Source organism: Eubalaena glacialis, chromosome 15 (genome assembly GCF_028564815.1).
Source record: "Eubalaena glacialis isolate mEubGla1 chromosome 15, mEubGla1.1.hap2.+ XY, whole genome shotgun sequence".
In the NCBI taxonomy this organism is placed as follows: Eukaryota; Metazoa; Chordata; class Mammalia; order Artiodactyla; family Balaenidae; genus Eubalaena; species Eubalaena glacialis.
In genome coordinates, this window is record NC_083730.1 from 27,897,020 (window position 1) to 27,910,683 (window position 13,664).

At 37.0% G+C, this 13,664-nt stretch overlaps 1 protein-coding gene across 5 annotated transcripts in view; it reads left to right on the forward strand.

Moving 5' to 3' along the window:
- Positions 1–13,664, forward strand: part of PIAS2 (protein inhibitor of activated STAT 2) — a 91,068-nt gene that overhangs the window by 45,535 nt on the left and 31,869 nt on the right. For all 5 annotated transcript variants that reach the window (XM_061169010.1, XM_061169006.1, XM_061169007.1 and 2 more), the window contains exons 4-7: positions 2,455–2,505; positions 2,636–2,726; positions 10,204–10,338; positions 12,577–12,682. In XM_061169010.1, the coding sequence (XP_061024993.1) occupies positions 2,455–2,505; positions 2,636–2,726; positions 10,204–10,338; positions 12,577–12,682 (383 nt within the window). The remainder of the gene's footprint in view (positions 1–2,454; positions 2,506–2,635; positions 2,727–10,203; positions 10,339–12,576; positions 12,683–13,664) is intronic.

The window sequence follows — 13,664 nt, forward strand, 5'->3', positions numbered from 1 at the left end:
CTTACGATCATTACTCTTTCTCGGGTAGATTGCCTATCTCTGCTTCACTTAGTTTTTCTTCTGGAGTTTTATCTCATTCCTTCATCTGGAAAGTGTTCCTCTGCCACCTCATTTTGTCTGAGTTGCTATTTGTATTTTTATGTATGTGGTAGGTTAGTTTTGTGTCTCGACTTTGGAGAAGTGGCCTCTGTAGGATCTACGAAACTTTTAAAAATCATCTCATCTCCTGTCACTCTTCTTTAGCAGCCTATACTCTAGCTAGACTTTCATAGCTGTGCATCTTTGCATATCCTCTTCCTCCTTACTCTGCTTGGCAAACCTGAGTCATGTTTTAAGGGCCAGTTCAAGTCTTCCCTTTTCTGTGATGCCTTTTCACATTTCCCCAATTTCATCATTTGTCTCTCTCTGCACTACTCTCATGTACTTATTTTCTATTAAAGCATTTATTTGACTACTTGAATTTACAAACTTCTTAATGAAACCAACATCTCTTACTCATTTTTATATTCTCAGAGCCTGTCACAGTGCCTGGCATATAGTAAATGCCTTTATATCTGATAAATGAATTCAACATGTGAAAGTTCCTAGAGCAGTGACTGGCAGAAAATGAATGTCAGAAGATGCGTAGTCATTACTCATCATGTTTGTGAAGATCTGTAACACATTGCATTTCCCAGTTTATGTTAATTTCCCTTACTGGAATAAAGTATAAATCCTTAGTGAACCATTCAAAACCCTTTATAACATTCTCCCATTTATCTTTCTGGGTTCGTCTTTTGTCTTTTCTCTTTTTAAAAATTATGTTCCCAACCTAACAAGTTTCTGCCATGTATCTCTGGTTGATACTCACCTTTCCTTCTGTTGAGAATCACCCTACTAGTGAAGCCACTGTTACTGATGGAAGTGTGTCTCTCTTTGTGGAAATAGAACCACTGCTGTACAAACCCTGTTTTCTAATTTGTTTGGACTGATTGTGGTAATTGCCTTGAACTTTGAAGACAAAATTGAATTTCCCTCTTTTCTGTAACACTTATTTTTCATAATGTACTGTAACACCACATATTATTTTAGTTGTATATATTTGTTACTTACTAGCATATGAGACCTTTGAGAGCAAATATTATGTCTTATTTATCTTTGATGCTTCAGCACCCAGACTTTGCAGTGTTTCTTGATTTTAATGAGCAGAATGATATGAGTTACTCTCAAGAGGTCAGTGTTGTCTAGGATATTTTGAATAGGCATTTGAGAAATGTGGAAGCTACTACTGGCAAGAGAAACAGTTAACAATAATAGCAGCCAGCTGCTCACACTTGTTGAGCACTTCTTATATCCAGGCACTTCACATGTAGTATTAACACGTTTGTCACAACAACTTCATGAAGTAGATGCAGTAATTTTCCATCTTTAACAGATGTAACTGAGGCACAGAAAGGTTAGGTAATTTGCCCAAGGTCATACAGTTTGGGACTATAGAACTCAGGCTGGACACTACTGTGCTTTACTGCCTTCCTGTGAACATAGAGAATTGGAAGCAGTAAGAAGCAAGTTGGAACAAGATGGAGGGCCATATGTACTCTCAAGACAGGACTAATCTCTAATGATCTTCTCTCTGACACAGTCCAAGATTTATGATAATGGCTAAGGAGAAGATTTCTTAAACTGTAAAGTGAATACATGTCACTTTGGGAATCTTGCTAAAATTCAGATTCTAATTCTGTAGTTTTGGGGTGGGGCCTGAGATTCTGCATTTCTAACTAAGAAGCTCCCAAGCAGTTACAATGCTGCTTCATTGTGGACTCCATTTTGAGTGGCAAGGGTTTAGGAGGTTCCATCCCAAAGATATTTCATATGAGACTCTGTTAGGTTCTCATCTAGAAATTCTAAGAGATTCTGTTTCCTTATTCGGGTACATAGTTATGAAGTTGCTGTGGTATAGAGGTTCTGAGACTCTAGACACCAGTTCTCTATCCTAGTTCTTTATTAGAATCACCTGAGTAGTTGTAAAAACTACTAATGCTCAGACTGTGCTTCAGAACCAATAAGAATATCTGATGAGTGGGCCTGTATATTAAAACAAAATTTGCAAGTGATTACAATGCTCAGCCAAGGCTTCAGAACCACTGTAAGTAAACAAATTGATTTATTAAACTCTTAGAACCATGCTCCTTTTCCTGTTAACCAAGTCTGTTGTCTGTTGAAATAAAAATTGTATTGCGAAAGTTCCCATGAATTGAAAATACTTTAAAATTGCCATAAAGACAAGACTAAATGTTAAGCAAATGAGGGCTGTCATCACTACAGTGTTTTAATTAAGCCTTGTGCTATTGGTAAGGTAGCGTTCATTTTTTAAGGACAAAGAGTAAAAATACCAATAATGCTTTTTTTTGTTGAGAATGTTTCTGTGAATTCTAGTTGTGTTTTCTTAACCCAATTTTTTTCTCTTTCCAACAGGGATTTTTTGCCAGGTGGTAGGAGAGATTATACAGTCCAGGTTCAGTTGAGGTGAGTTTGAAATTTTCTTGTTACTTTAATTTTATACTTGTAACTGTATGTATATAGTCCTGAATTTGTAAATACATAAGCATGTTTGAGTACATTATTTAAGAGTATTTCTTTTTTTTCTTTAATGCAGACTTTGCCTGGCAGAGACGAGTTGCCCTCAAGAGGATAACTATCCCAATAGTCTCTGTATAAAAGTAAATGGGAAGCTGTTTCCTTTGCCTGTAAGTTGCTTTTTATTCACAAGGCTTTGGTATGTAAGTTTATTATAAATACTAACAAGGCCTAGAAATAGTGATCACTTAGGACCAATGAACAGTCCCAGCATTAAATACAGTTTTCCACTAGAGAGATTCATGGCTCCTTGGGGAAGTGGCTGATTCCAGGTTTGGGGGAGATGGAAAAGATGAGCTTGAAGCATCTTGTGCCAGGAAGCGAGGAAGCTGTGAAAGACTCTTAAGATCATATCAAATGGCATAGTGGCAGGGCAGGACCTGCATATGTAGGGCAGCGTGTTGTAGTGGATGTCTGAATGAGCTGGGCCTCAGCCATGTATGAGATGATGAAAGTTAGAGGCTGCTGAGAGCGACTGGACATGGAGATTAAGGATTCTGAGCTTGAGCCTTGATGGTGCACACACTTGGGGGATGGATGCAGTGGTATTTGATTGACAACCTGTTGTTTAAGCAGTGAAGTAGTATATGGGCTTCAGCACCTGGGAGATACACACACACACTCTCTCAGTGTGTATAGCCTGTTTCTGACCTGTTAGATAGCTCCAGACTCTTCAAATCCTGTTAGTCAAATCTTAATATAACAATTAATTGTTGAACTGGACTATGTATCTGTCTCCACTGAGGTTTGGACTAAGTTACTAATTTGGTACAGCTGTGTGGAAGTAAAGCCTTAATCACAATAGTAGTAGAGCATGGCCTGTTTTTCAAGCCCTACAGAGTGGATATGTATCTTAACTGAAGAAGTGCTGTGAGAACAGTGATTCTACCATTATGTTAAGCTGCCATTTCAGCAAAGCAGTTACCATGTGACTGTTGAGATAGAGATGGGGCAGCTGTTTAGCATTCCTGCTGGGCACAAGACTTGTCTCTGGAATAAGTATATGCGCAACAGCTGTGAGCAGGCTGTACCAGGGCCAAGTGGTTGTAGTTGAAGCCCAAAGTGAAGATGGCCCATGGCCAAGGCCGACCCTGCCAGTCAAAGATCTGACTTCTTGGTTGTCACGAGTCTCATTTCTCTCATACATAGCCTGTGGATTTAGAGACCTGAGAAATAACGTGTTTCATGCATTTTATAGGGCTTGAGCAATACTGCACCACTGCCTACTCTTTTTGAAAGATGTCTGTGAGGCTGAAATCATACGAAAGAGTTTTCTGGGGATGAAAGGGGAAATTTCAGAGGCTGAGCAGATATGGTGGGGAGGAATGCTTTCATGGCCTTGTGTATGTTCAAACCCAGGTGGGACATTTTGTCTCGTGGGTTTCTGGCTATAAGCAACAACAGATCTCAGGAGCTGTCTTTTATCTGGATGGATCATATAACGATCTAAACCAGGGGAAGAAGCAGCCTTACTTGGAGCTGAAGGATGCCACTGGGTGGCCAGATGTGTAGCAAAGGAAACCTGGGATTTTGGAAAGATAGCACATTTTCCATTGCTTTTCATATCCAATTTTCTTTGTCCACGATGGGCTAAGATTTCTTTTGACCTTTGACTTTTATTGCTATTTAACTCTCTCATTCTCCTTGAAGAAATATCTAATTATGATGATCTTCTTGATGTCTATAGACCCACCTTGAAGATCTATCCAGTATTATATGTGCCAGTGCTGGGGGGTCGTGTCTGAAATGTGTGAGGCTCTACCTAAACTCTGGCATTGCTTCAGAAAATATGATAGTGACAGATGTGTATACACACATTCCACACAATTTTCCAGGTGGACCAGTATTTTTGCTATAATATTTTCATCCATGAGATCTGCAGCACCACTATGGATAGCTCTGAATTTGTCATTCTTCCAGGACTTTTGAGAGAGAAGAAATTAGGCAGTTGAGCACTTCCTCTGGGACATTGTTACTCAGTCACTGCTGCTTTCTTTCCAAAAGCACTAACTAACCGTTGAGTACTTATACTAGGCTGTTTGTGAACACATCAGCTACTACGTGAAACACCATTTGTCTGATGAGTCTTGCACTCACCTCTGGAGCCAGAGTCCTGCAGTGGCTCCAGGAGCACTTGTGAGGGAGGTGAAGAAAGGTGAGCATTAGGACAAAGGATTTCAAAACAGATTTCATAAACAGAAGGCAATGGGGTGATGGTGGGGGCAGGGGCGAGCTTGCCTGACCCTAATAGGACCATCCCAAAGACCAGATGCCAGTCTTTCCCAGGTTTTTCGTCTTCAGCCCTGTGAACGCTTATGGAACAGTTGACATAAGTTTACATGCAACTGATGAAAAACTGCTGAGACCTCCCCTTGATCCACAATTGCTGTTGTTTGGGATAATGTAATATGGAGCCTTTACTAGCATGAAGCAGATTTATGAGAATCATGTGAGTGTACTGCCACCTCAGAAGAAGAAGTGAGCTCTTCACCACCGTGGAGATCTTCAGGGACTTTGTTCCAATTGTAAGAAGCATCAACAGGCCACAAAGAAGTTTGACATGTGGTCCTTGCCCATGATCCTGGTTTATCATACAACAGATCCTGGAGGAGTAAGTCATGGGATTTCCCATTAGAGCTCTGAATAAATTCGAATTTGTGTCTGGGAACAAGTGTCTATGTGTATGACCTTATTGCAGTATGCAGTCATTATGGACCCATGATGAACAAAGAGTAAACTGAATGGGAAATGGTGTTACCTTGATAATAGCAACGTGTCCCTGGATTCTTAAGGGTCAAATGGTGATGAAAGCAGTTTATGTGCTGTTTTACCCACATCAAGATGCTGAGTTTTATAAGACACCTTTATCCCTTGATTTTTCCAGTCCCTTGATACAGGGATGACAGTAAGCAGTTCATAGCAGGACTTGTAGAACGGTAAGTGCAGAGTGGACAGACACAAGTGAAACTGCCTCTGAGAATCTTCCCCACACCTCCACCTTTGACTCAAGCACTGCAAGCATACACAGTGACAGCCAAATGAGAGAATGACATGTTTTTAAGGGCAGAAGGGAGAAAAATTCTTTGCTTGGAGAGTTATTTTGAGAGGCTGAATTATTTTTCCTTTTAAACAGATTTTGAGAAATGTATGTGAACCTGTGGAGCTGTAAGGTTGGGGTGTGGAGGTGGGTTGACATGGGGTAGTATTTCTTGGAAAGATTCCGAAGCATGGAGAGGATGTGTGCTCACAGTTCAGCTGACAAAGATCTCCTGAGTATTTCCTCTCGGTGCAGCGGGAGACTTATTAGTACTAGTGCCATTATCTCAATGTATTCTCTTTCTGAGTTTGTGGATTTATCTTTCCTGATATATTATTTTTTTCCTGCATGTATTAGTTACACCAACGGTCTGCCTCACAGTAAATCTGGCCTGAAGTAAAGTCAATATTTTCTTCTTTTGAAACCCACACACACACCAATTTGAAGAGCTTCCCTTGGCCTGAGGTGGGATAATATTGGCATCTAAAAAAATAATACTTAAGTGGACTCAAAATTATCAAAGATATAAATGAGTTTATAATTATGCTAAAATAAACCATTGGAGGTTACATCAACTCATTACTCTAAAAACTGGTTAAGGGAGAGAATCATTGATTTCAGAGTAACCAAATGTTGATGTGGTCAAGTTCTTTATGCAAAGATTTCAACTAATATAAGCAAAAGGAAGAATGGATTTAAAAACTTTTTTTGTAATCTGTAATCGGATAATGGATCTAGGTAACCATCATCAATGGATACTAAAACCATTAGGTCAAAGCTGGATACGGAACTTTATAGTGGAAGGATCAGGCTGACATCAGCTGAACTGATCAACCTTTACATCACTGAAAATGGGGCAAACAGACATTCTGTGCCTCATGATGTGGTACAATAGGAAGAACATAACATTCCTTATGTAGTTTTTGTGCCTGAAAATTTGAACGTGAATTTGGTCAAGCCTGTACAACTAATTACCAGCTTAAAACATGGGAGTATCACACCTTCATACTGTGAGGAAGCAGTCTGTCTAATACAGAAGAAGAGGTCATTCTTCAGGTCAGAAGCCCTGGGGTCTCCAACGACAGCATCGGAAAAGGAGTAGAATTGGAGGCAGGGGGTGGGAGAGAATAAAAATTATTCTTTAATATACAATAAAGGAGACTTCAGAAACAGCTGAGCACACTGTGAGGGTCAAGTTTGGATTCCGATTCAAACTGTAAAAGGACATCATATATACCAAACTATGTATGGATAAAGTAATGTGTCTGGGATACCTTATATAATAATCTGAGATGGGGGTAAAAACTGCTTATAAGTAAATTATTGAATTGGATGATAGGTATATGGGAGTTTGTTATATTTTTTTCCCTATTTTTGTATAGGTTTGAAAGTTTCAGTAATAAAAAGATAAAAGACATCTCTGAGGCAGTTGAGAAATTGGAATATAAAGTAGATAGGCAATTTTTTAAATTATGGTTAAATTAAGGTCGTGATACTGTTTTTTTTTTAAGGTCTTTTAAAGATGCATATAAAAGTATGGGTCAAATGGCATGTCTAGAACTTGCATTTAAATACTCGGGCAAAAGTAAATGTGTATATGTGTGGGGTATATATTTTGGGGGGGGTTATGTATTTTGGGGTGGGCTCGGGTTGGGCCAGAGGCAAATGAAACAAGATTGACAACATGTTGATAATTGTAGTGGTTTGGTGGGTACTTTACTGTTCTTTCTACTCTTGTGTATGTTTGAAAATTTTTATAATACAAAGTAAAATAGTAAATATGTTGGTAGTATTAAAGTAGTAATGGTAATTAGAAAATTAGGGGGAAAATGTTAAAGGAGCAACACTGTTGACTTTTGTCAGAATTACAAGTAGATGGGATGTTGTCAGAGCATGTAACAGAAAAGGTTCTTTAGGTATATCTTCTGTTGAAATGTTAGGTTGAGACTGATGAAAAAATCTTTCAATGGCTCTCCAGCAGCCTTTATTTAGAAAGCCTTAGATTTACTCCAAAGGTCTCCTGTCAGATGAACTTAATTTTATTTTTGCTTTAGATATGGAAAATTGTTAGAAATATGTGAAGGCTCAGCTTTTACATTTTACAAAATTCCAGCTGTGGTTGACCCTTGAACAACATGGGTTTGAACTGCTCGGGTCCAAATACTGCGTTATTTTCAGTAGTGAATACTACAGTATTGCATGTGCCTCAGGTACAGAGGAACTGAATATTCAGAGAGCTGACTGTAAGTTATACTTGGATTTTCAACTGTGTGGAGGGTGAGTGCCCCAGCCCCCGAGTTGTTGAAGGGTCAACTGTATATCCTGTTCTCAATAATCAGGTAACTGATGGTTGACTGGAGGTGATACTGTTGGTCAGAGGGAGAATATAAGTATACAGATAACTCAGAATTACCAGTGAAATTAAACTAGTCATGTGGGGTAGAGAATAGATTTAAAATATTTCAGTGAATAAGACTAGTACCATATTTGGTTTTGAATTTGCTAACACCTCATTCTTATATGCTCTTTTATTCTCTTCCCTTCTATTGCTCTCTTCTTTCAAATTAACTAACAACATTGTTGCTGGGTGTCTCAAATTCCAATTTAGAGAGTTTATTGTCTAACTAGTTCATGAGTTTTTATCATTTTGGCACACCCTGTGCCATTATTTTTATTTGGTTAACGTACTAGTGGACATACCAGAAGACAGAATTGTCTTTCAGGCCCAAAACAGGCAAAACAGTGGTTTCATTCACAATTACCCAGATATTGGTGTTGATATTCCTTGTGTGTGTTGCTCATTGAACCAATTCCTAGTCTTTATAAGAGGACTTTCTTACGAGTTTGCTTCTTTGTTTTATTTCACTTGAACAACTTTAGATGGGCATAATCCTCCTCTACACACGCACACGCACACACAATTTCCCTTTTCCATAGTGTAATGAAAGTTATTTACGCTCTTCTCTTTGTCTTCTATTCCTCTGCTCAGACAGTTCTCAATGATTTTCAAAGTCTTGTTGCAAGTTGTAGATTACAAGTTATCATGGGAATTCACACTTAATAATCACTATCCTACCTCCTACAAGGCAGCAAAAGGTGTTCCCTAGTGCGATAGACTGTTTTCCTAGGCTCTGCTGTGTGATACCACCAAAACTGTATCTCATTGTTACCAAGGTGCATATTTTTGACATCTTTAAAATGCAGAGGTGTCTTAACAGTTTCTGATGATCAGGTGGCAGCTGTAATGTATTGTTGTTGCCTGCACTTGTACAACCCTGATGTTATTATTCCCATGGCATGACTGGTTAACTGCCCTTCATCGGTTTTTCAGTCAACAAGTGACTTGAGGACATTTCGAGGAAGGTTCGTGAATCCTGGCTGTTATTTGAAATTTTTGTTCTCTTAATGTCCAGGGTGTGTCAGCATTAACACTTGCAGTTAGTCTTAGGGTGTCGGTGGCTTGCAAGGAAATCTGAGAGATATTTGTGGAGTAGAATATAATTTTAAGAAGTATTTTTATCTCGAGCTCTTGGTGGCATATAGGAGAGTATCATGTGGAAAACATATGCATTGATGACAGTGAAAAAACGATTCAAAAGATTCTTCTGTATATCCTAAAGGAATATGTTAGCCAGTTCATTTTGCTTATGTTTTCTTGATATGTATGCAGGAAAAAAAGTACATTAGGTTGTATCATTAATTTACTTACTGTTTTTTCCTTCTCAGTGGTACATAAATTGCATCATTGTCATCTTAGATTCAATGAAATATGGTGTGTGCTTTTCAATACGTAGATGTTTTCGCAGTTAAGAAATTTTAATTTTCTAAAAAATATATTGGTTTTGAAAATCAGAAACTGGAAAGTCCTGTGGTAATTGAGAATTGGATGTACTGTGAAATCAAAAGTGAGACTGTTTACTATTTAAAACAAATACTTAATGACTAGAAAAAATAGAAAAATATATAAGTAGCAGTTTTATTATAGCCATCAAGCTAATTCAGTGCCAATTGAAATATTGGTTATTCTTTTTTGTTAACGTGACCTGGTATTAAAGATGGCAATCTCTGTTCTACTCGGAGAGAAGACAGTGGAGAGCGTTTTTATCACTCAGAAGATTTTAATAATTCCTTTGAAATTCACTGATCTGCTTTTTTTTTTTAATTTCCAGAGTTCGTTTTCCCTCTCTCACCCCTAGTATTTGAATGAATGAGAGCTCCTAAGATGAATCAGTGTAAAGAGGTGCAACTTTATTGTTTAAAAAAAGGAAAAAAATTCGTAGTCAGTATGGCAAGATCTCAGCATCTTTAATTTTAATGGAACATGGAGTTTTTGTTGTATTTTTCTGGATTTGTGAAATATTTTGTAACATTTTTAAAAGGTCATTTTCCTCTTTTGGGTCGGTGACCTTAGGGTGAGGACTATGTGATTTCCAGGATAAAATAAAAGTAATTAAGTGCGACTGAAATTAGGCAAGATACTGTACTCGTCTTGGAGAAAATGTTTGCTCCTCTACAGAGAATTTAAAATTATTTTTCTTTCTTGGTTATAGGGCTATGCACCACCACCTAAAAATGGGATTGAACAGAAGCGCCCTGGACGCCCTTTGAATATTACATCTTTAGTTAGATTATCCTCAGCTGTGCCAAATCAGATTTCCATTTCTTGGGCGTCAGAAATTGGAAAGGTAAAGATTCTTTTCTCTGGGTAGCATGAAAGTGTTCCCACTAGGTGTTGATTTACTTTGTCTCTTCTTAGGCTACTAGCTCCAGCTCATTCAGTTTTCTGTTTGTAACCCCAAAAAGCAGTAATTTTCAGTTCAGGGTAGAGATGCAGAGATTTTCAAGGTTAAAACTTTAAGGTTTCCTGAGTATCATCTCTTTATTTTCTTAGAAAGGAAATAAGTCTCATTACAGTATTTCTTAAGTTAATGGTTAATCACAATTGTGTTTATGTGTGTTTAAGTAGTATTTTAAGAAACTGGGAATTTGGGGTAATGTTATATATTTTTGAAGAGGAACAAAGAAAGCTTTCTCAGGCTTTGGAGAAGATTAACATTTGGTTAAATGTACTCATGTTGTGATTAGAAATAATCTGTTCCAGCCTGTATATGAACAGCTGATACTTCAAATAACATGTGGGCATCCATATGAAAATATTTACTTAGATTTATATTATTTCCTCTGTATTTTTAGGTTGATGAACTTGGGTTTCTGCTGATGCTTAGTCTCAAAATGCGTTTTGTCAATTATGAGATACTGATTAATACAACAAGGGATTTCCATTTTAGAACTGCTTGTTTATATAACTGAAATAATAGAATGGCAAGAGATTTCAGTTAACTTCTGAACATCAGCTTTAATGTTGCTGTTTCATAGAAATAAAGGATAGTATTTCTATTTGTGGATGGAGAAGTTGAGTCATGTTTGTAGCCAGAATTATTTGGTTTTATCACCAAGGTAGTTGCAGAGCTGGATATAAAGAATATTTTTGTATTGACTGTACAGACATTAGGATCTCTTTAATGATTGTTCTCTTGAGCTCTCATTTCTGAATTTTTACTCTAACTTTTTTATCATAAGACACTGATCCCTAATATTTTTTATTTGTGTGAACTGAATATACAGTGGTAAAGCACTGGATAAGGATTTGGGAAATCTTGGCTTAGTCCCAAGTTGGCAAATTGTTTGATTTTGGCCAAATTGCTTAATTCCCTGAGGCCTGCTTATTATAAAGAATAAATAAAATCTCAAGAATGGGTGTTATATGCAAATATAAGGGACATTGTTAACTGAGCAAGTATTAATGCTTTAAAGCTTAGTGAGAGGAATTTGAGCAGAAGGGTAGTATATCTTTTTGAAATGATTATGAACTTACAGATTTTTTGAGTAAAAGATTGCAGACATTGAAGACCTGACAGGTGTGGGGTTTTTTTTTGCCACATAATGGGAATAATATTCTTTCCTTGCAATTATAATGATTAATTGACTTAAATGTGCACACTATAGTGGGTATTCAGATATTTGAAAGGACTGTTACAGGACATTAAAAATGATATTTAAAGTATTTGGTTTGGCAACTGTTAAAAGTATTTTGTTTATTGTAGAATTGATTGAATGAATGAATGTAATGAAATGGTAAAGTAGGTTTTTAGCATTTAAGTAAAATTGTATATCATCTCTTCATAACTTTATAAATAGCTAATGAAAGTTCCTTTGTGCCAGATCTAAGAGAGTATGGGATTGGATGCTATTATTTTCTGGCCTTGTCTTTTTGATTTTTATAGTTTCTTCATGTGTCTTATATACTGTAGTAGCTTCCCCTTCCCTAGTAAAATGCCCGTTTGGGAACAGGAATTAATTGTCAAATTTTTTTCAAAAGAAAGCTGATTTTGGGTTCATATGAGTGATTTGCCTAAGGCCATGTAACAAGTGTCTGCCAGAATTAGAACTGTGGAACTCTGGATGTGAAGTGTTAATTTAGACCACAGGTGTTTGAACTTTGTTTCTGCAGTGGAACTCATTTTTCAATGAATATATTATGAGAGCCCCATTACATAAAAACAGAAAATTCTAGTTAGAAGTGGGCATGGGAGAGCGCATTCTCATTTATACCATGGTGGCCCCTAAAGCACCAGTTTTGCTAAGTTAGAAACACAGTTTGAAAACCGCTGATCTGAGCCATTTTATCTTTCACATAGATGTTTTAAAGTTATAAGTGATTGAGAAATATCTCAATCACTGAGATGATGAAGCGTTCATCTTCCCTAAAGTAGCTGAGTTGATTTTGTTCCCTTCCCAGTCATTGACCGTCCTGTGGAAGTTATTTTGAATGTTAGTTTTAGGAACCAGAGCTTCTTAGACAAGTGTTCTATGTAAATAGACTATTATCTCTCATCTTTAATACAGATTATCTTTCTTTGTAGAATTACTCCATGTCTGTATATCTTGTACGACAGCTCACATCAGCCATGTTATTACAGAGATTAAAAATGAAAGGTATTAGAAACCCTGATCATTCCAGAGCACTAAGTAAGTAATGTTTGTAAGACTGAGCATATGAGATGCTTTAAATGGAAATTTTAAAAGCCTCACATATACCTCCATACAGGAACAATTTGGGAACAATTATTAGAAACCTAAAATGAATTATGAATTAAAAATACTCTAAGAATGGAGCCCTATGAATTGAAAAGCCCTTCTCTTAGAAACCACTCCCAAGAGGATTAATTTTAAATCTCAACTAATCTGATATTTCACCTTTTCATAAGAAGTTATTTAGGTAAATGTCAGGTTGATGGCAGTTTTGATGCCTACGTTGACTTGAGAATAGGAATACAAGTCTTCAAAACCTCCGGTGTGTAGTGTGATGTACATTTAAAAACTTCTAACTAAAAAAGGTCTTTTTGCAAAAGAAATGTTGATATCCATCAACAATAATATTTGCTTTCTGAGATGTTTTATTTTGTACTTTGCTTTCATACTGTTATAATAATAGGTAGAGAAAAAAAAGTCTTAACCCAAACTGTAAATAATTCAGTACAGTAATTGAAGTTAATTGAACAAGACATTTTTTTTTTGGGAAAGAGAATATTTTTCTCCCAGTTACCTCCCATATCACTGAATGAACGAGAAAGGAGAAGAGGATCTATAGGTTGAAAAGGGAACCAAGTAGGGCTGTTGAAATGGTATTTTGTTTCTTATACTCAAGCCATTTCTCATCTCAAACAGTACTGTATTCATCTTCCTGCCTAGAGCTGAAAGCCATGGAAGCTCTTCCATAGTTTTTTTTACCCCACTCAGGTTCCACTGTCTCTACTTCCAGTACTGTTCTCCCTATCGTGGTGTTGAGAATTAGGCATCTGAAGGCGGTGTATGTCTTCATTAGCTTGTATAGACAATAACTTGTATACATTACGTGATGATTAAGATCACAGACATTCCCACATCCATAGTAGTTTTCAATAGTTAAAGGAAGTATAAGAATATTTTACCTTTTCTGTTTACAAATTTA